Genomic DNA, 21580 nt, shown 5'->3' with positions numbered 1-21580 from the left:
TCCCTGGAACACCCCAGAAGTTGCATCTCCGGGGCGGACCCCTCAAAGTACTGTGGAGGAAGCAAGTCCTTTTGGCTTCTAAGGCTGGCCCCGGAAGTCTGGACGGGTGACAGCCCTGCCAAGGAGTCTCAATATCCTCTTTTGAGGAGAAAGCCAGAGTCTCGTGGTTTCTGTGTTTTACTGTGATTGATGAAAAGAATGCTAATGAAGTCCCAAATAAAAGCAGTTAAGTCAGAGAGCTAAGATTGCAGACAGGGCTGGAATTACTCAGCCGCTCTCTAATGGGGTGAGGTGGGGGGTGGAGGGAAGGCAATCAATTTAATGTGGTTTATTCGATGACAGAGGATGAGATGGCTGGATGGCATCACCGACTCGATGGACGTGAGTTTGAGTGAACTCCGGGAGTTGGTGATGGACAGGGAGGCCTGGTGTGCTGCGATTCATGGGGTCGCAAAGAGTCGGACACGACTGAGCGACTGAACTGAACTGAATTCCCTCAAAAGACACTGAGACCTGATCCCACAAGGGGTGGGTGAGCAAACATTCCATCTGGCCCCCTCTGGTTCCCACTTGACTCAGCTCCCCTGATATTCTGCTGATTATCAGATTTGAGTTCCTGCATCTGTCCTTTGAGCCTGCCAGCCTGCTCTCTTCCCTGATAACAGGTGCCTGATAACAGGCACCCAGCCCTCCAGGTTCCCACATTTCCCAGCAGCCAGAAGGTTGGACAGGAGGCCTTCACGCTCCCAGGTGAATTTTAGATCTATCCAGGAGTGCCCTCCTCACCACCACCCCCGCCACTTTGGTGTCCTGATACCGGTTACATAACAATCACAGTCTGCAGAGCTCTGACATCACCCACTGAAGATTCTCACCAGCCTGGACAGCCAAGGGGACCTATGTGTGGCCCAGGATGATGATGGGGGAATGAGCCTAACGGAAGAGCCAGGAACTGGTAAGGGCAGGAGGCACAGGTCAGAGTAAAGCATGGTAACTGGTGGTGACCCAGAGAGGAAAGCGGAAGTATTTGGGTTTTTTAATTCCCCCTGAGTTCCCACAAGATTTCACTGTTGCCCCACGTTTCCCCTCCACCCTACATAGGGAATTTTTGATTAACTTCCTCAAAACTCAAAGTGCCAGAGGGCCTAACTTCCTCTTCACCCCACTTCCCCACCCTCAGAAGCAGCCTCTTGAGGGAGGTGGTCTCTTCTTCCTCATGTGTTCTATGTCATATGTGTCCTCCACTGCTAGTGTCCAGCTCCCAATTCCTGGCCTGTGGGGAGCTCAGGTCTCTTGCGACGGCTCAGACTTTCCCTACCAACCTCCTCCCTTCCCATTTTTATTTCCCCAGTCATCACCCCGCCTTGGATGGTCTACTCTCTCAGCTTTCTCCACTACCTCATTCCTGTCTCTCCCTCTCCCAGAGCAGATTAAGGACGAGGGGATGAGAAGGAGTGTCAGGGAAGCAGGGGCGAGGGGAGGAGGCAAGGAAGGGCAGTGCAGACAGGAGGCGCATGGCACCCGGGGTTCTCCCCTGCTTCTGGGGATTCTGAGTGGGAGAAGGAGGGCAGCCCATTGAGGGAGCTGCGGTGGGGCGCGTATTCAGAGTACTGGGGTGTCCAGCTGGGAATCTCGCGGGGGAGGAAGACGTGCAAACCCTGGGACGTCCGCGCGCCGCACTTCGGACAGCCGCCTTCGCGACCGCAGCACTTCCGCGAGCCTCCCCACAAGGGGCGGGGCGAAACAGGTGCGGTTGCCACGGCACCCGGGCCTGGGCGGGTGTGGAGGGGGGTGCCGCAACGGAACTAGCGGCGCTCGCGAGATTTGCAATCGGCCAATGAGAGGCGGGGAAGGGGGGGACGTGGCGCGGGGCGCGCGGGCGGGGCTCCTCCTTCCCTCTCCCAGTTCCCCGCGGCCCCGAGTGGCGGCGTCGCGCGGCCGGGCCTTATAAAGAGCGCACGGCTAGGCGCGCGTTCCACTGTGCAGAAGGGCACTCGGCCGGCCGTGCCGTACGCCTGCGCAGTGCGGGCCGCTCCCCGCCCCCCTGCCCCACCGCCCCCTTAGCCGGCCGGCCCGGCCCAGCCTCGGCTCCGCGTCCTCGCTCGGCTCTCAGCCGCCCCTTTGCCCTGCAGCAGCCAGCCCGGTGTCCAGCAGCATGTTCAGCTGGGTCAGCAAGGATGCCCGCCGCAAGAAGGAGCCGGAGCTCTTCCAGACGGTGTCCGAGGGGCTGCGGCAGCTGTACGCGCAGAAGCTGCTGCCCCTGGAGGAGCACTACCGCTTCCACGAGTTCCACTCTCCCGCGCTGGAGGACGCCGACTTCGACAACAAGCCCATGGTGCTCCTCGTGGGCCAGTACAGCACGGGCAAGACCACCTTCATCCGGCACCTGATTGAGCAGGACTTCCCGGGGATGCGCATCGGGCCCGAGCCCACCACCGACTCTTTCATCGCGGTCATGCACGGCCCCACCGAGGGCGTGGTGCCGGGCAACGCGCTCGTCGTCGACCCGCGGCGGCCCTTCCGCAAGCTCAACGCCTTCGGCAACGCCTTCCTCAACAGGTAGCTACCCCTCGACCCGGGGTTGGGGGGGAGGGGGACGCCGGGGTCCCGACTGTCCAGTGACCACTGCCCCCGCTGTTCTTTGTCCGGAGCCCCCGTGAGACCCCTCAGCGACCACACCCCGGAACTGGGTCCCCTGCCACTTTCCAAAGAAAACCCTTACCAAGGGGGTCTGCGAGTAGGTGTCGCCGGCTCCCGCGGCTCTGTCTCCCCCGCACCCCTCCTCCGAATTTCCCAGGTTATCGGTTTAACTCCCAACCCCCAACCCTGGCAGATCCCAGACTCCTCACATCCCTCAGGTAGTCTTGGTTTCCACCTCCTTCCCTAAGGCTGGGCGCACCTAATTCATTCAGACCAACCCCCTCACCCCCTCCCTTCAAGGGTCTGTTTCTTAAGTGTCCTGGAAAAATACAGTGAAACTTTTAGCCATTCACTTTGCTGGTGTGGTGTGCCTCCCTGGAGACCGGTGGTTTGTGGAGGAGGGACCGGGGAGATCTGCTGTGGCCTGCTGAGTTTGGGGCGGCCTGCAGAGGCAGCAGACAGAGGGGAGCACCAGCACTTCTTCCAGGGGCAGCTCTGAAGGGCCTGTGCTGCTTTAAAGGTTTCTGGGGTAAGGGTCTGTGCTGCCAGGCGGTGGCCCCTGGAGCCCTGGAATGAGATTGCAACCCCAGTAAACTCCCTAGGATGTTCTCTAACCTACTTGGGCCTCCGTTTCCCAGTTAAATGGGTAAATGAGAGTAACCCTGTAGAGGTCTGACCTCAGGACCCTATGAATGAAATACATCAGCCTCCTTCTCAGGAGCGCTACAGCCTGGTTCATTTTTCTCTAAAAGAACTCAAGGTCCCGGCTCAATGGGTATTCTAAAATCCCCCACCGCCTACGCTCCCAGGGGACATACCAAAGGACTTCACGAATCTGTCTTCTCTGCCAAACTCCATTAGAGGAGTGACTTTACATGCCTTTCAAAGTCCCTTCTGGGGAGGGGCCTCAGAAGGAATCCCTGACTCTTGCCTTCCAGAAGGTCCCCGCCCTGTGTGATCACATTCCTTTCCAGACACTGTCCAGCCCCACAGGGTAGATCAGCTCGACCTCGATCCCAGCCAGTGGCCAGGCCAACCTCCGTGTGCAGAGCTGACCTTTTAACCGAGAAGACAGGCGGGCTTCTGTTGTCTTTTTGCCTCTTAGGGGCATTTAAATCTGCCTTCCTGTTTCTTGGCTTATGGTGTTGGTGAGTCAGGGCCAGAGTAGAGTAAAGCCCTCGGAGTGAGACTCCTGAAGAGGCAGGGTCCTCCTGGCCAGCAGCCCGCCTCGGAGAGATACTGGGGTCTGAGACCTGTACCTAAAGATGGGCAGCTGGCTGACTGTCACCTGGTGGGCGCCATACAGTCTTGTGGAAGGTTTCCCTGCCAGGCTGGGAATTCCGAGCACTCTTAGGTCTGCTGTCCCAGAGAAATGTGGGAGGCTAGAAGAAAGGAGTTGTATCTCCTTCTGCTGGCCTTAGGTGTCCACTGTTGATTGTGAGAGCAGACCTTTTTTGTAAGGAGAAGTGGATGTATGACCTCTTTTCTGAATTTGGAGACCTAAAGTTTCGGAGCTGGAAGGGATCTTAGACATCATCTCGTTCAGGAAACTGCTGCTCAGGGAGCCCAGCCGTTGACGAGTTCACCACCGAGCAAGTTAATGCAGCGCCCTTGCAGGGCCGATTGTCTGCCTTTGTGCAGCCAGTTACCTCCTCCTGCTGCTTCTTGTTGAAAAAAAAAATAAAAAACCAGCGGTTCAGGAATGCGGGTCGAAGAGAGGCACCCTGACTGTCTGTGCTGGTGCCGCAGGACCCCAGAGCCACGCTTTTATCTCCTTCTGCCACCGCTTCATCGCCAGAGGGTCCCAGAACACTAGCGACCTCACCGGAAGGGGCTCGTCAGCCGCGGGGTGGGGATGTGGGTTTGCGCTGGAGCCGAGGCCCGAGCCGTGTCAGCCCGAGTAGTACACCAGCGCCGCCGGCCAGCCGGGGCACACAAAGGGGGCTCTTCACTGGCTGACACAGCCTCTCCCGCACCCTTAAAGAGACTCATTGAGTCATGGACTTGACTTTCCGGCCTCTTCCCCCTGAGTGGCTGCTCTAAGACTCAAATCAGAGCCAGGGTGCAGCCCGGGTACTTGTAACTGGTACTTGTAGCTCGAGATGAAATCAGCACGTCCTTGTTGGTGAGAAAATGGGATAGGACACGTCTACACTGCCCGCTCCCTTTCGTGTTTTTGGCCTCACTCCCCGGGTTTTGCAGCGCACCTGATCCGTACAGATGTCAACTTACTGGCTAGGCTCTTGACAAGGCCGTTTTACGTGTGTTGCTTCTCAGAGCTAGCTGAAAATCCTCCCGTTTTGGTTTTCTCTCCGCTGACTCCTTCCCTGGCAGGAGCACCAGGTCGTGCGTTTATTTACAGCATATGTGCTCTGCTGCTGGCACGGTGAGGATGAGGCCCAAGCTTTCTTCATCCTGAGAGTCAGCTGCTTCTGCTCGGTTGTACCTGCAGGCAGCACCTCTTGCCCCCGGCCAGCCGCCCCTGGCCTGTGGGCTGCGGTCCCTTGGGATGGGGCCTCAGGGAGAAGCTAATCTCCTCAGATTCCTAGACAATGGGCCAGTATTTTCTTTGCTCGCAGTACCTTGTCTAGAGAAGTGTTTAGAGGACTTCTCTGTGTCCAGTCAAGAATCTCTGGTATCAGATGGGACAGTTCTGGGCTGTTCTGAGCTCGGTGGGAACTCAGGTACACAGAGCTGAGCCCTCGCCCGCGACTCTCTGGCTTCATTCTTCCCTGATCTGCTTCGACTTTCAGAGAATTTGGTGTCTGTGCTTCCCTGCCCCACCATCCACCAGCCTGTGTGGTCCCCGGCTGTCGCTGGCTGCCCACCGCAGTCCTTTCACCCAGGCAGCTGGGTGGAAGGGAGGGCTGGCCCCAGCAGGTATAGGAAAGGACCATCTCTCTCGGCGTGTGGAAGTTCAGCCAGGTGGCTGAAAATCTTAATATGCAATTCCAAGGTCCCAGTTGTCACTCTTTGCCTTCTTTCTGGGTTTGAATGGTGACTGATGCTTGTGTGTGCAGTTTTCGCTAACACATCAGCAACTTGGAAGTTGAACTCTCGAACTGTGGGGGGAAGAGCTCAGTGAGGGAAGTGCTGATGTGGGTCAGTTGGAGCCTGCTGGTTGGATTCCCAGTTAATACAAGCAATCTGCTGGCCATCCCGGAAACTTTTTTTCTGGCCACACGGTATGCAGGATCTTAGTTCCCCTACCAGGGGTTGAACCTGTGCCTCCTGCAGTGGAAGTGCAGCATCCTCCACACTGAACCGTCAGGGGTTCCCACCCCTGGAAACTTAAGACATTAGAGAAACCTCCTTTAGGTTCCTTGCTTCTGAAAGGGAAGCCAGAGGCAGAGATGAGGGGAGCACAGAAATCACTGCTGTTTCACCCGGAGCAGCGATACCGAATCTTGACCGCGCTCTTCCGGGCTCTTGCTCTCGTGCAGGTTCATGTGCGCCCAGCTGCCCAACCCGGTCCTGGACAGCATAAGCATCATTGACACGCCGGGGATCCTGTCTGGAGAGAAGCAGCGCATCAGCAGAGGTAAGCAAGCTCTGGCACAGCCTGGGGCGCCCGGTGTCATCAGACAACTTCCATCTGATGCCAGGGACACAGCCCAGAGGCTGCCCAAGGCTCTCCCAGCCTGAGTGAGAACGCTTTTCCCATCAGCCTTGCTATCTGCATGGCGGCTCCCTCTGCTGAGGTTATAGGCGTTGTCAGGGTAAGACGACAGCCAACTGTATGTGGTTTTCAAGTTTCCCAGCCTCTGGGGCCTTCTGGAAAGGAGGGCAGGATCCTGGCTGGCTGTGAGGTCCAGGTACCCTGGTCAGCATTGCTGCTCTCAATGAGCCTCTGGTTCCCCTGGGGCTCGTTCACCTTAGTTTGAAAGCTTTGCCTCCCAGAGGTGGATAAATTCCTAGCGAGTCCAGCAGGACTGTGAGAGAACAGTTTGACTTGAAAGAGCGAGCCAAAAGGAGAAGCTGGCAGGGATCTGTTAAACATTTTGGGCTGTGGAAACATGTTTAAATTTGCTTAAATACTGTTCATCAGCAGCCTCCCTGGGTGCCGTGCATGGTGGTAAGGTTTGCATGCTGAATATTAGTGTACCAGGCCCATTTTAGTTGTCTAAACTCCTGTCTCAACTTCACCAAGCTTTTCTAAACATCTGGTTCAGGATGTGCCTGACCTGGGTTATATTTCTGCTGCTGCCTTTTTCTGTGGAAGGGAGGGGAGCCTCTGGGTTTGAATGCTTTCTGGGAGGAGCATGGGGGCCAGCTCGGAGCAGAGCCTGCAGCTGCAAATGTAAAAGTGAAACAGAATCAGCCTCAGAGGGGGTTGAGGACAAGTGGCCAGATTTGTTTATCATTAACTCGCAGACCTCTCCTGTCTCTCCCCCTTCCCCAGTAGGCCACCTGGCATTAGTGAGCTTCACAGCAGAAGCCAGCAGCCTGAGATTTGGGAGGCAGTGTGTCTGTGAGGGGGTGGGGGCCCTGTTTTCAGTGCCGAGAAAGCCTGCTGCTGCTCTTTTTTCCTGGCTTGTGGGCCCCTGTCGATATAGGATTGCATCAGAACATGCTGAAACTGCTCTTATCTCTCCATCTGGTCTGAACTTTTAGGTTTTCCACCCCTGATGATAGTCACACATCTAGGGGTTCAAAAGAGCAGATTTGGGGGCCTCTTTGAAAGTGGCCAGGGCCAGTTCTTTCTTTCTTACTGCTGTTGTTGCTCCAGCCTGGTTGTAAGAAATGCCCGATAAACAAGGCTGTTGTCATTTGCCAAAACAAGCCTTGAGTATCTGATTAAGTTACTCTTAAAGAGAGAGACCCACAAAAGGGAATTTCTTCTCCATCTCCTTCCAGGACTGAGCTACCCTGGGGGAACTTTCTTTGAGACTCTGTAGAGTTCTGTCTTTAATGGCCTGGGGGAGTAGGCAGGGAGGGGGTCTCCTGACTGGGGGCTGTCAGGTCAGATTGGTCAGTTGATGTGAATGCATCTTTGGATAAGGGGTAATAATAGCTCATAAAAAGGGCTTCCCCAGTGCCTCTACAGTAAAGAATCCTCCTGTAGTGCAGGTAGCCGCAAGAGACACAGGTTTGATCCCTGGGTCGAGAAGATCCCCTGGAGGAGGGCATGACAACCCACTTCAGTATTCTGGCCTGGAGAATCCCATGGACAGAGGAGGCTGGTGGCTACAGTCCATAGGGTGGCTCAGAGTTGGACATGACTAAAGTGACTTGGCACGCACACACACATCCTCCCCAAGCGCCACCTCTTATAACCTTCAGAGCTGGAAGTTAAGGTATTTAAGGAAAAGCATTTGGGGTTCTTGTGGCCCCTGTTGTCTCCTAAAAGGGAACTCAGAAAGTTTTCCACCAGTGCTGTGAAATTCCCCTGCTGGGCAGTTTTTGAAACTTCAGGCAGGGGCCTCAGAGCTCAGCTGACTGAGGAGTTGGGCGTATCTGCCTCTCTCTCGTTTTTTTCCAATATTTATTTGTTTGGCCATGCCGGATCCCCAGTTGCAGTACGCAGGCTCTTCAGTCTTCGCTGGGGCATGCGAGGTCTTCTTGCGGCATGTGAGCTCTAGTTCCCTGAGCAGGGATCAAACCCGGGCCCCTGCGTTAGGAGCGCAGAGCCTTAGCCACTGGACCACCAGGGAAGTCCCCCGGGTGTCTGTCGAGCTGCACAGGGTGCCCTGGCGCTGCCTGCAGGGGGTGTTTCCCTCCCCTGCTCCCCTTCCCTCTGCTTCCTCACCCCATCCGTAGGAAGGTGGGCAGTGGTGTCCGGACTTGCTGGCTGCAGGACAGGCACCGAGCGGGGCCTCAGCGTGCTCTGCAGTCCGGCGGCGTGCGTGTCACTGGGGACCAGGCCTCCCCAGCCCACCTGGTATCCATGCACATGGCAGATACTTGGAGGAAGACGCTAGCAGGAGACTGCTGTATTTCCCCATCATGGGCAGGAAGGAGGAGGTTGGCTTACAGATAAGTGCATCACTTTGATTGAAGGAGGGCTGTTCTCCTGTGAGGGATCCAGCTGATTTTATCCACTGTTTCTTTCCCTCCATAACTCTAGCGGTCTTAAAGTATTCTACTAAAAGTTGTGGGCTTCCCACGTGACACTAGTGGTAAAGAACCCGCCTGCCAATGCAGTAGACTTAAGAGACATGGGTTCGATCCTTGGGTCAGGAAGATCCCCTGGAGGAGGGCGTGGCAACCGACTCCAGTGTTCTTGCCTGGATACTCCCATGGACAGAGGAGGCTGCGGGGCTATAGTCCATGGGGTTGCACGAAGTCAGACACGACTGAAGCGAGTTAGCGTGCACTAAAAGTTACCAAGTTGGGATTTACTGCGGGTTACGTTTGGGGTCAGCGTTTTATCAGTGGAGAAGGGCCATCAGACTGGACCTCTTGGATGTGCTGGGTGTGACCTCCGGGGTGGTGTCCTCCAGGTGGACACGACAGTGGTTGGCTTCTCCTTGGAGACCCCATTCATCTGTCACCGCAAAGGTCCATGTCCCCCGGCAGAGGAAGTTAGGGAAGGGCAGTGCGTTCCAGGCTCCCCGGTGGCCACCCCTTGCTCCCAGTGCCGACAGGGTGGAAAGCAGGTGTTTCCCTCTCAGAAAGATCGGGTCCACAGCACACGTGGGTCCCGGGCAGGCGGCAGGCATTTCTGTGGTCTGCTGACCTCATTCCCTGGAAGTCGAGCAGCCTTCTGGAGGCTACAGTTGGTGTCACTTATTGCATTTACCTCCAGTTCCCACCCTGTTGGCCTGGCCCCTCCTGACTTTTCCCCTTTCTGAACGGTGCCTAGTGTGTGCAGGAAGTACTGGGTGGGGAGATAAGAGGTGGGGCCCGAGCAGGCCCAAAGCGGTCAGGACCCAGCCCAGGCCCTGCAGGAGACGCCTGAGAAGTCCTGCAGGGAAGAGTAGGGGCCTCTGGGGGTCTTGGGCTGCCCCCCACCCCCTTGTGCTAATCTCCTGAGTGCCTCAAGATAAAGTGCTCTCATGTCAGCGGACAAAGGTGACCTGCGAGGCCAGCATTCATTCTCAGGTGCTGCCCCTGTGACTGATACAAGGCATTCCAGAGGGCACATGGGGCCCGCGGGGCTGGTGCCCGGGGCTCCCAGGCTGCCGGCTGCCCGCACAGTCAGGCAGGGCCTGGGCAGGAGCGGGTCTTCCCACGCCGGTCCTCCGTGGGCAGCGGAGGGAGGCGCTCGGTGGAAGCAGGGGCCGGCCAGGGTGGCCCTGCCACTGTCATGGCGAGGCTGGGAGCTGAGCCGTGCCTCCCCCGCCGCCCCTCCCCTGTCCGTGGGAGTCGAGTCAGCAGGGACCAGTCGTTTTGAGTTGCATTAGGGCATGGAGCTCGGCCGGCCAGTGTCTGCTTTCTGCTTGACCCCTGTGCTAGGAACCAGCACCACTCGCCGGCTGCAGCAGCTGCCTCTCAGGAAGTCGCTGCTCTTCAGATGAGGAAACGGAGGCTTAGCACCATTAAGCAGCCTAAGAGGACATGGGCCAGCACGTGCTGGCACTGGGATTCGAACCCAGCAGAGGCTTCAGTGTGTGGGAGGCCGGCACTCTGGGCTGAGGAGCTCTGAGAGCATGGCTCTGACAAGCCCTGGGCCCTGCTGTGCCGGGCTCAGCTCCCCGGAATGCGCAGGGTCTACCCTGTTTCTCTCCCCGCCTGAGACCAGATTCCAAGTCCAGAAATGGGCCTGAGGCTCCGGGCTTTGAACAGCAATGCTGAGATTTTTTTTTCGCTCCCTATTCTCTGCCTCCAGCTAGAAATCCGCCCCACCCCCAGCTGTCCATGGATGGGACCTGGGAGCCCTGGCTAAGGCTGGGTTCTCACTTGCTCCCTGCTAACTGTCCCTGGATCCCAGGCTCTATCTAAGCTCAGGAGCCATCCCTCGCCTGCCCCGCCCCCTGACCACAGGTGGCCTTTCCTGCTGCCCTCTCCTGAGAGGCCCTGGCCCCGAAAGCTCACCAGGTTTTCTGTTGCCCGTAGAACGGCTCCATGAGCCTGCCTTGAAGCCTCGTGAGAGGCCGAGTACTGCATCCCTGCTGGGGCCCTAGGCAGGTGCTGCGCCCCCGGGAGCCGTGTTGATAGAGCAGGGAGAGGAGCACCAGCCTCCGGGTTCTCGTCAGCGGTCACAGGAATTTGCAAGTGTTAAGCTTTTGCCCTAGTGCCCGCTGCCCAATTCAGTGTTCCACAAATGTCAGCTGAATAAAAATACAGTGAAAAACCCAGGGATTCCCAGACTGTGATGAGGAAGGCCTTTCTCTGAAGAGCATCCCGAGGAGGCTGGAGGAGGGGAAGCACTGACTCAGCAGGGATTTCCCTTCAGACTCCAGGACCTCCTCTGGGGGCCTGGCTTCAGCACAGCTACCTCCTCAGGGCCTTCCTCTCACTACCCCCCCGCCCCCCGCCCCCCGCCTCTGTCCAGCTTTTGGCCGCTCTGCCCGTGGGGGAGTGGGACCAGCCCATGCTGGAGCCCCACCTGTTCCCGGGCAGCTGCCTGCAAACACTCAGTTTATATTTGGGGTACGAGGCATTCTTCACACATTAGAAGTCGTTGCCCACACAGCCGTCGGAATTTGAGCTTCTTGGGCCCAAAATACAAATCCTGTGAGTAAGAGATTGCAAACATTTACGGAGCGCTTAGGACGGGTCAGGCACTCACTCACTCACAGTCTCAGCAAAACTTGCCACCTTCAGGTTGCAGGTGAAAAAACGGAAGCTCAGAGAGTAGAAGGTCCAGGCCTGATTCCAGAGTCCATCCACCCTCTCCCCACCCCCTGCCCCCCTCCTCCGTTCTTTGTTGCTTATTTCTAGGCCGGATTTATTGAGGTCTGTTACACAGGATAAAAGTTCAGCCAAGGCAGCAGTTATATAGCCACTGCTGCCATGACCAAGACACAGAGTTTCCATCGCCCCCAGGAAGTTCCCCGCATGCCTTTGTAGTCCCTCATCCACATCCCGCATCAGGCAACCACTGATCTTTGCCCCAAGGTCGTGCCTTTCCAGAAAGTCATAGACAGAATCATACAGAACGAAGCCTTTAGTGTCTGTATTCTTGGACTTAGCGTGTGCTTTTGAGGCTCATCCGTCTTTGAGAGCCTGTAGTTCATTCCTTTTTGTAGCTACTGCATCCTGGGCTATGGATGTACTGTAACTTGTCATCTATCTTCCCTGTTGAAGGGCATCTGGGTTTCTGGTTTGGAGCAGTTTTGAATAAAGCTGCTGTAAATGTTCGCGCAGAGTGCTGATTTTAATTTCTCAGTTCTCAAGGCACGTGGGGTCTTAGTACCGTGACCAGGGATCAAACCGCTGCCCCCGCAGTGGGAGTGCCGAGTCTTAACCACTGGACCAGGGAAGTCCCGGTTTCTCAGTTTCTTTTCTTGGACCCGTTCTCCCAGCCTCTGTGCCCTTCCCTTAGGATCTGTAGCCCCAGGGAACTCTGAACAAGTCCTCACGGTGTGTACTCTTTGCTCTTTAATCTCTCGTGTCCTCCTGCACCCCTTCCTCCGGGCCCCAGCGCGGGTTAAGCATGTGTGATGGGAGCTGTGGCAAGAAACGCCGAGGCCCACGCAGCTTGAATGGCAGGAAACAAAAATTGACTGGAGACAAACCCTCTATTGTTTGCGTTCTAGAAACTTCTGGAATAGCTGAAGCAGCTTCCCCCCCCCAGCTACTGGAACTACCTGTGTTTGGAGGATGCTGGGCTGGGGCGAGGCTGAATCCCAACTCTTCCCTCTTTGTGCTAGAGGGTGGGGAGCGAGACTCTTGACTGGAAGGCAGACCCCATCAGGAGGGAGGCAGCGCCACAGGGGCAGAACCCCTGGAGCAGCTGGGACCTGCAGGAGGCTCGCTGGGGACGGGGCCAAGGCCAGAGGGGCAGGCTGGGGCCTCCTGTCTATATGACCCATGTAAAATATGCATGAAAGTGTCAGTCACTCAGTCGTGTCTGACTCTGCCACCCGATGGTCTGTCCATGGAATTCTCCAGGCAAGAATACTGGAGTGGGTTGCCATTCCCTTCTCCAGGGGATCTTCCTGACCCAGGGATCAGACCCTGATCTCCCGCACTGCAGGCACATTCTTTACTGTCTGAGCTACAGGAAGTCTGAAACATGCATAGCATATGGTTTACCATTTCAACCATATTTTAAATGCACAGGTCAGTGGCTTTAAGTACGTTCCCATTGTTGTACAAATACCACCACCATCTTTCTCCTCCATAAGTTTCTTCCTCTTCCCAAGGGGAAACTCTGTCTTCATTAAAGTACAGCTCCCCTCCCCATCTCCAGCCCCTGGCCCCCACCATTCCTCTTTCTGTGAGTTTGACTCGAGGCACTTCATACCGGTGGAATCATCCCCCGTGACCAGCTTGTTTCATCATTTCATAATGTCTTCAAGGTCCCAGAACTTCCTGAGCCAAGCTTGTCTCTTATCAGCATGGCGTTTACTCACACTGCAGGCTCAGCCCTTTCTTTCCAGCTCAAACCCTTGGCTGTGTGTTCTGTGTCCTTTGTGGGTGTCAGCACCCCCGTGACCGTCCTCCTGAGATGCACGAGGCTGCAGCACGGTGTCCACACCAGTGTGTGGAGCATGGTGTCCTCCTCACTGGGCGCCTTCCTGCTTCTGCTGGAGTTGCCGTGTGTTAGGCCCGATCCTGCCGCCAAGGCTGACCTCTAGGATGTCCCAGAGCCTGGAGCTCAGTGCTTGGGGCAGTGTTGGGGGTGGAGGGCTCCTCTCTGGACATGTCCCTGGTCCCAGGACTTGTCACCTCCCGCTGAGCCCCTTGGCACAGAACGCAGACTCAGTCGCTGCTCTCAGCATCCCTGATGTGGGTCGGTCCAGCCCTCGGTGCCCGTGGAGACACACAGGCTGAGGTGTTGGGGACCCCTGCCGTGGCCGCAGCCACATGGTAGGACGTGGTCCTCCACCTGCGATGACGTCTCTCGAGTCTGAGCATTGAGACCCTGTGCATGACCTGTGAGCGTGCTTGGCCAGCCACCCGGTCTCTCTCACCAAAAGTGTGAGCACTTTCCATATAAACAGGAAATTTCATTCACCTGCAAAAAATTGGGCTTCTTCGCTCTGTTGGCTCCAACTTGAGATGTTGGCGAGTAGCTGGGTTTGCAGGCAAGGCCACGCTCACTCTGGGTGGGGCTGGTGGACCTGGTGCCTCATTCAGAGGCGATTCCTCCTCCTCCTCTCGTCTTCCTCCTCCTGCTTTCTCTCTCTTCCTCCTCTCCCCCAATCAGATCCCCCCACCCCCCACCACTGGGGGACTGGAGGAGTGAGGCCAAGCTGCGTGGAGTCCGGGGGTGATCTCAGCTCCCTGCATGCCGTCCTGAGTCCCAGGCCAAAGCTAACTGGGCCTCGAGCCCAGCCCATCAGGGCGCCTCTCTCCCAGCAGCTCGTTTTTGGCATCACCGCCTCCCCAGCTGTGGGACTCGGGTCGTTTGGACTTGTGGTGGTCTGAGGACGAACAATGTGCCGAGGCGAGAAGTGGGGCCTCATTTTTGCCGAGAGGGAGCAGCCCTTCAGTCCTGAGTCATCGCCTTCTCAGCACTGACCTGCTTGTTCCCAGAGCCGGCCATAAAAGGCGGTGGCCACGAGGCTGGGGCTGGCCCGCTCTCTGCTCCTCCAGGGCCCTGGGGACCTTGTACTTTGGAGCCCGCAGCCTGGTGGTGGCGGGCGGGGGAGCGACCGGGCCCTCACCCTCTGCCTTCCTACACCCTCTGAGTGCAGGGAATCTGGTAGCCTGGCCGATCCTTCATCTGCACGGCCCCTGGAAGGCTGATGGCTCCCCTGCCCAGGCTCAAGTTCACACTCACAGGGGCTTTGCTGTCCCCGACTCCGCCTCCCTCCCCCGCTGTTCAAAAACTGGAGGCGGCCGGTGGGCGGAGCCTCCCATCAGAGCGTCCTGGTTCCCACCCTGTCCTGTGGTGGAGCAGGTTGCCCTGGCCGGGCTGCGTGCTAAGTCGACGGAAGCCGTGCGTTTGGGGTTTCCCTGAGTTTCGGCGTCTTCCCACAAGGACCAGCGCCGGCCTCTGGCTTTGAGCCAGCCTGACTGGTGTGTCGCCCTTGGTTCCTGATCAGTGACGCACCCCAGTGACTCAGAACCTCGTTCCGGGGGGCCCTGCCGCCTCTCCCCAGCCTGAGCCTACCCGACCGGCATTCGGTGCCGGGGCCTGTGCTGGGAGTCCATGTAGTCCTCCCTGTGAACTTAGGAGAAGGAATTGTAATTTGACTGTTACAGATAAAAAAAAGTGTACTCAGAAGTTAAGAATTTCGGGTCACAGAGTCAGTGGCCTGAGCTGGGAGTGAACTCCAGGGCTTTCTTACTAAAGGCCTGCGTTGTCTCTGCATGTCCAGATGCAGAGGCCTGCGTGGCTGCTGCTTTGGGCAGGCAGACAACCCTGGAGCCCATTTGAACTGGGGGCCGGGCACCCGGAATGTTTGTCTAACCAGGCACAGCTTCACCGCTGGCACGCCCCACACTGCCCGGTTTATCTTAAAGCATCCCCCGCCCCGGGGGAGTGTTCTGGCTGGAGGGGAGGCGGCCTGCAAGGCTGGACTCACGTTCAGCCCGGGAGGCTTGGCGGGACGGCTCAGCCCACGCCTTACAAGAAAGCAGGGAGGATGCCCTCTCTGTGGCACCGTGAGCCACTCTGGGCCTTTTGTTGACACTTGGTCCTTTCCTTTGCTCTCCCCCTCTGCCTGCTCCTCTTCTGCTCCCTGCTGTCTGGAGAAGGCCTGTTTAAATCCCAGCCTGGTTGGGGTGGGGAGTGTGGGTGCAGGTCTGCAGTAGAGGGGGCTGGTTTTTGGCCTGTTTCTGGGCAGTGTCCCAGGCCCTTCTGTACAGGAGTGCTTTCTCTGGCACCTTCTCAGGGGCGTGACTGTACTCTGGGAAGGATACAGTGGTTCCTAGGAGGTATCCTAGGAGGGGTAGCTTCTGGCCAGCAGGTGAGGAACAAGGGGACTTGCCCAGAGTCACACAGATAGTGGCGGCTCGAGGGCTGGGATCCAAGCTTCCCAAAGACTCTTGAGCCCTTGTTTCCATGGTCTTCCTACCACTCCTTAGTATTCCTAAAAGGTAAGCAGAATTTTTACTTTTTCTGGGGACAGTACAGGTAGAAGCATTTTGAGGTGGCATAATTGTAAAAATGTGTTACAATTAAACCACTATTGCAGAGACTCACAGATCCATTGGCTTCAATGAAGCATCTGATAGTTTGTGTGAAATACGATAGTCCTGAACCCACGGTAGGTATTCCAGCTCCTGTCCTCACACCTGCATTCCAGGCCTCAGGGAGGGAGACGAGGAAAAAGGGCTGGTGCACCTTTTCGTGGCTTGTTCGTTTCTGCAGCAGAGAGGCTGGGAAATTCAGTCTGAAGCTGGGGGACCGGGAATTGAGCTGAAACCAGACGGTTCTGTCAGCAGTGCAGCCGCAGACCAACAGCCGTAATTGTTGGTGGAAACAGCACAGAATAGAGTCGGGAACTGGGGCTTAGTCCAGCCGATTCATTTTAGAGGGGGAAGTGGTTTGCAGCACTTCATAGGTTTATAGAGCAAGGGTCAGCAAATATTTTCTCTTAGGGTCAGAGTGTTCAAAATCACTGGCTTTCCAGGCCTCGTGGTCTCTGCCACAGCCAAACCCCGCTGTCATAGCGCAAAAACAGCCAGAGGCAGTACAGGTGAGCAGGCTGCGTTCCTATAAACTTTATGAAACAGGTGGAGGGCCACATCCGGCCCCTGCGCTGTAGCTTGCCAACCCCTGCTGTAGAGAATGCATGGCGCTCCTGAAGCACAGGAGCCCAGCATGGAGCCCTGGACAAGCGGCAGCGGCAGGTCTTCCTGCTCTTACCTGTGGCTGCCATCAGGGGCGCCCAGCTGGGAGCGCCCAAGTCTGCCCTCACCGCCTGGTGCTGAACTGTGCCGCTCGCTCTCCTCCTCGCTTTTGCCATAGTTGTTCCCACTTTAGGACTTGGACTTCATGAGTTTCTTTCCATTATTTGGGCTTTATTTTTTTGTATTCCATTTTTTTTTCCTATTCCATTATTATGGGCTTCCCTTGTGACTCAGCCGGTAAAGAATCCGCCTGCATTGCGGGAGACCTGGGTTTGATCCCTGGGTTGGGAAGATCCCCTGGAGAAGGGAAAAGCTGCCCACTCCAGTATTCTGGCCTGGAGAATTCCATGGACTGTATAGTCCATGGGGTCGCAAAGAGTTGGACACGACTGACTGACTTTCATTTTCCGTTATTTGTTTGTAAAGCACCTCTCAGTGCCATATGCTGCATGGGTGAGGGCGCTACCATGGTGGGTATGGAAGTAGGGGGTGCCTGACTGACCTGCTGCCCGCAGGGTGCTGTGCTGTCCACAGGAGTCCCTTCTGGAAACTTAGGGTAAGAAGTGCCAGGCCAACTCAGAGATGGGAGCCATCAGACCCCCAGGGCCCCTGACCCACCCTTTCTCTTCCGGCAGGGTATGACTTTGCGGCCGTCCTCGAGTGGTTTGCCGAGCGGGTGGACCGTATCATCCTGCTCTTTGACGCCCACAAGCTGGACATCTCTGACGAGTTCTCAGAGGTCATCAAGGCCCTCAAGAACCACGAGGACAAGATCCGTGTGGTGCTGAACAAGGCCGACCAGATTGAGACGCAGCAGCTGATGCGGGTCTACGGGGCCCTCATGTGGTCCCTGGGAAAGATCATCAACACCCCCGAGGTGGTCCGGGTGTACATCGGCTCCTTCTGGTCCCACCCGCTCCTCATCCCCGACAACCGCAAGCTCTTCGAGGCCGAGGAGCAGGACCTCTTCAAAGACATCCAGTCTCTGCCCCGAAACGCTGCCCTCAGGAAGCTCAATGACCTAATCAAGAGGGCGCGGCTGGCCAAGGTAGACTGTGGGGCGGGCGGCCGCGGGCCAGGGCGCTCTGGGGTGTCAGTTCGGGGCCCTGGGACTGGGTGCCCCAGACCCAGCCCTGCACTCGTTGGCCACACTGTGCCATGCCTCGTCTGAATCTGTCCTCTTGTGCACCCATGGGTACAACCTCTTCCTCACTGAGATTCCTTTTAACACATAAACATCAAAACAAGAAGATGCCACTCTACCGAGGGGCGGCCTGGGGAGTGGAGCGTGGGTGGGGAGCCGCTCGAGGCCTCATCGGCTGGCCCCCCAGGCCTGTCAAGCACTGAGGGCCTGCAGCACGTGCGGGGATGCAGTGGGAACTGCCAGGTTCCCAGCCTCCCAGCATCTGTCCACCGCACAGGGGAAAGCAGAGGATGAAAAGAAAGCACGGTTTATTTGTATCGTCTTGGTTGCTACCAAGCAGGTGGCTGGGGAGCTGTCCTGAGGAGGGTGGACCAGACTGGGGGGACCCGGGCGGGAAGTGATGCTTCAGCTGGAACAGGAGGTAGTTTGTGGAGAATTGGGGCGCAGGCCTGCGGGCCCAGGGAAGCCACTGGGTGGCCTCCGCCCCAGAGGCCTTGCAAACCATCCCTGCCCTCCATGGAAGCTCAGGGCCTGCTGGCGTCTGCGCACAGCATCTGAATTGCTCGAGTTCGGAGCCTCAGCGCCTGGCCGAGCGCTGCACAAACCTCCGGTGTCTGGAAAGGGAAGGTTAATGCTGCCAGTGGGCCCTTCAGGCATCGAGGAGCAGAGCATGTTCCCTGTGTGTCTGTGCTCACACACTCAGTCGTGTCCGGCTCTTCGCGACCCCATGGACTGTTGCCCCCTGTGCTCCTCTGTCCGTGGAATATCCTAGGCAAGAAGACTAGAGTAGGTTGCCATTTCCTTCTCCAAGGGATCTTCCCACCCCAGGGATGGAAACCATGTCCCTCGAGTCTCCTGCTTTGGCAGGCGGACTCTTTACCACGGGATCAATGGCATATCCTCTTAGGACATATGATTTTGAATAATGCCGCATCATGAGCATCTCCAGGGGCAAGCCCTGTCCTGGGAGAGCCGGGCACCCCCCCAGGCAGTGCTCCTGCCCCCACGGAGCCGACTGCCTGTGTGTAGCCCAGAGGCTTTGGCACTCTGTTGTGGGCCAAACAGTGACTCAGGACACCCACTGTCTTGAGGCCTGAATTCAGGTAGCTCTGAGTACTCCCTGTCCCAAATAATGGGCAGTGACCCTTCATCCTTCACCTCTTGGTGTGTCTCCACCCTGGTTACCCAGAGTGCCCCAGGACCAGTAGACTGGAGCTTGCTAGAAGCATAGGTTTCTAGGCCTCACCTCTGCCCTATTGAACCGGAATCTGCATTTGGACACAGTCTCCTGTGACCTGCTATATGCTTAGTAAAGAGGGAGAACCCTGCCCTGGAGGACTCAGGGCTGGGCTAAGAGAACCCCGCCCTACAGGACTCGGGGCTGCTCGGTTCTCTAGCTGTCTCACTTCTGGAACCTTCCTGATGGTGAGCTGGTTCTGAGAAAGGAACCCATTAGAACATCCATGTAAGTGGCTCCTGGCCTCAAGGGACAAGTGGTGTCCTGAGCTGAGGAAGAGAGCGGTGAATGGAGGGGAGTGCTGGCCTCCTGTTTCCAGTCCAACTTCTGCTTGGTCACAGGAAAGGACCACGCCACCACTGCCCCGCTCCCCGCCCCCCCTGCCCCCGCCCCCGGTCCCAGCCTGCCATCCAGCCCCACTCCTGCAGGGTTCTTGCTCAGCCTCAGGACAGAACAAGGGGCAGGCTTTGGGCCCCTGCTTGTTCATCTGCAGAGATGGTGTGTAATGGCGTGGCCCTCGGCACATTGAGTCACCCTGCCTGGAAAGCCCCAGCCTCTCCAGTCTTGTCCTGCACCTGCTGTTGTGAGACTGTTTCCTTTTCCTGGACTGAGTCGCTCAGTCTCTGCCAGCCTGTAATGAGCAAAGCTGTGACTGTGACCCTGTGACCAACCTGCTTCCCTCGGGCAGTTCTCAGCCAGGTTTCAACCCTGCAGGGAAGACAGGGTCAGGCTAGTGGAAGGGTTTTTCAGGGTGGAGTTGGCAGGTCTGGGAGAAGAGGGCGTAAAGTTGGCTGGCTGCAGCCCTCCTAGCTGGACGCTGCTTGGCAAGGCCATGGGATTGGAGGGCTGTGCTTGACAGGCTGCCAGCATTATTGCTCGCTGTAGGGAAGGGAAGGGTGTGCCACCTAATTGGCAGGATCTATGTTAGATATACCCAACTAAGGTACTGAGTTAGATAAAGCCTGAAACATCTGAGAATATCCTTGTGGGAGTTTTCTAATCCTTAGTCATCCCGAGGCAGTCCTGATGATCATGCTGGGCATCACTTGATCAGGAGACGCCCTGAGAAGGTGTCCAGGAAGCACCTAACTCCGCCCCTTCCCTGTCTTCACAGGTCCACGCGTACATCATCAGCTCCCTCAAGAAGGAGATGCCCAATGTCTTCGGGAAGGAGAGCAAGAAGAAAGAGCTGGTGAACAACCTGGGCGAGATCTACCAGAAGATTGAGCGGGAGCATCAGATCTCCCCCGGTGACTTCCCCAACCTCCGCAAGATGCAGGTACAGCCGCCCCCGGTGCCCTGGGAGCGGGCTGGTGGGGATCGGAATGCAGACGGCTTGGGGCACCAGGAAGGTGATTCTGGAGGGAACCCCGGCTCCACGGGGTGGGGCCTCCCAAAGTGGAAGCAGCACCCCACCCAATCGGAAGCTGACCCGGGGAGAGGTGGACCCAGGCCGTGACACCTCGCAGGGGAATGTGGTGACTCACCCAGAGGGGTAGGGAGAGGACGGGGCTGTGCCAGGCACCCCAGCCTCCTCCCAATTAATTCTTGCCTCAGCCCTGCTAGGAGGGGACTGTTTTTACCTCCGACTTAAGAGATAGGGGAGCCAGGATTGAAGTGGCTGGGCCATGAGGTGGAGCCAGCTCTTTTCCCTTGGGAACCCTTTGCTGCACCTGTGGCACCAGAGCCCAGGAGGGCCTGACCCAGGCCTGTCCACCCTCCCCTGCCCCGACAGGAGCTCCTGCAGACCCAGGACTTCAGCAAATTCCAGGCCCTGAAGCCCAAGCTGCTGGACACAGTGGACGACATGCTGGCCAACGACATCGCCCGGCTAATGGTGATGGTGCGCCAGGAGGAGTCCCTGATGCCCGCCCAGGTCGTGAAGGGCGGTGCCTTCGACGGCACCATGAACGGGCCCTTTGGGCACGGCTATGGCGAGGGGGCCGGTGAGGGCATCGACGATGTCGAGTGGGTGGTGGGCAAGGACAAGCCCACCTACGACGAGATCTTCTACACGCTGTCGCCCGTGAACGGCAAGATCACGGGCGCCAACGCCAAGAAGGAGATGGTAAAGTCCAAGCTCCCCAACACTGTGCTGGGGAAGATCTGGAAGCTGGCCGACGTGGACCGGGACGGGCTGCTGGACGACGAGGAGTTCGCCCTGGCCAACCACCTCATCAAAGTCAAGCTGGAGGGCCACGAGCTGCCCGCCGACCTGCCTCCGCACCTGGTCCCGCCCTCCAAGCGGAGGCACGAGTGAGTGCCCCGCCGCCAGACTCCGGCACCCAGTGCCCGGCCAGGCGGAGACTTGGTGGGGGGTAGCCCGCAGTTCCCAAGACCATAAAGACTGAGTGCTGTTTCCTCAGCTTGCAAAGGAAAACCACCATCTTTCTCTTAAGGCTGCTCCTGGGGAGGCAGGGGTGATACTCACATGTGAATGACGGAATTTTGTGCATAAGAACTATGGATATTTTTAATATATAACGTTAGAGGCAGCGTTCTTTCTTGCCTCCTCCTCTGTCTGGCAGCCCTGCGCATGCAGGGCCTCTGTCCTCCCGAGGCGGGGAGTTGCCTGGCTCGCCCCTCCTGCAGCTGTGGCCTCTGCAGACAGGGACGCAGGGTCCCTATTTTCTCAGGCTGAGTCAGGCCATGGCCCCCTCCCCGCCCAGCCTGGCCTCTGCCGCCTCTCGCAGATTCGGTTGGTT

The 21580-nt window shown here is 57.4% G+C and overlaps 1 protein-coding gene across 1 annotated transcript; it reads left to right on the top strand.

Moving 5' to 3' along the window:
* The first annotated feature begins 856 nt into the window (after positions 1–856).
* Positions 857–21370, top strand: EHD1 (EH domain containing 1). Its single transcript, XM_061406882.1, has 6 exons — positions 857–955; positions 2133–2559; positions 6084–6181; positions 17130–17542; positions 19990–20154; positions 20611–21370. Exons 1-6 carry the CDS (start codon positions 928–930, stop codon positions 21133–21135), a joined length of 1656 nt encoding a protein of 551 aa, XP_061262866.1. The 5' UTR covers positions 857–927; the 3' UTR covers positions 21136–21370.
* The last annotated feature ends 210 nt before the right edge of the window (positions 21371–21580 follow it).

This window comes from Bos javanicus, chromosome 29 (genome assembly GCF_032452875.1).
Source record: "Bos javanicus breed banteng chromosome 29, ARS-OSU_banteng_1.0, whole genome shotgun sequence".
NCBI lineage: Eukaryota > Metazoa > Chordata > Mammalia > Artiodactyla > Bovidae > Bos > Bos javanicus.
Note: the sequence above shows the minus strand (reverse complement) of the source record. Positions and strands in the feature narration are given on the sequence as shown.

Coding starts and splice junctions, on each gene's coding strand:
- EHD1 (XM_061406882.1), top strand. CDS start 928: ATGAGCCTAACGGAAGAGCCAGGAACTG. Junction 956..2,132: donor AACGGAAGAGCCAGGAACTG/GTAAGGGCAGGA, acceptor TTTGCCCTGCAG/CAGCCAGCCCGGTGTCCAGC. Junction 17,543..19,989: donor AGAGGGCGCGGCTGGCCAAG/GTAGACTGTGGG, acceptor CTGTCTTCACAG/GTCCACGCGTACATCATCAG.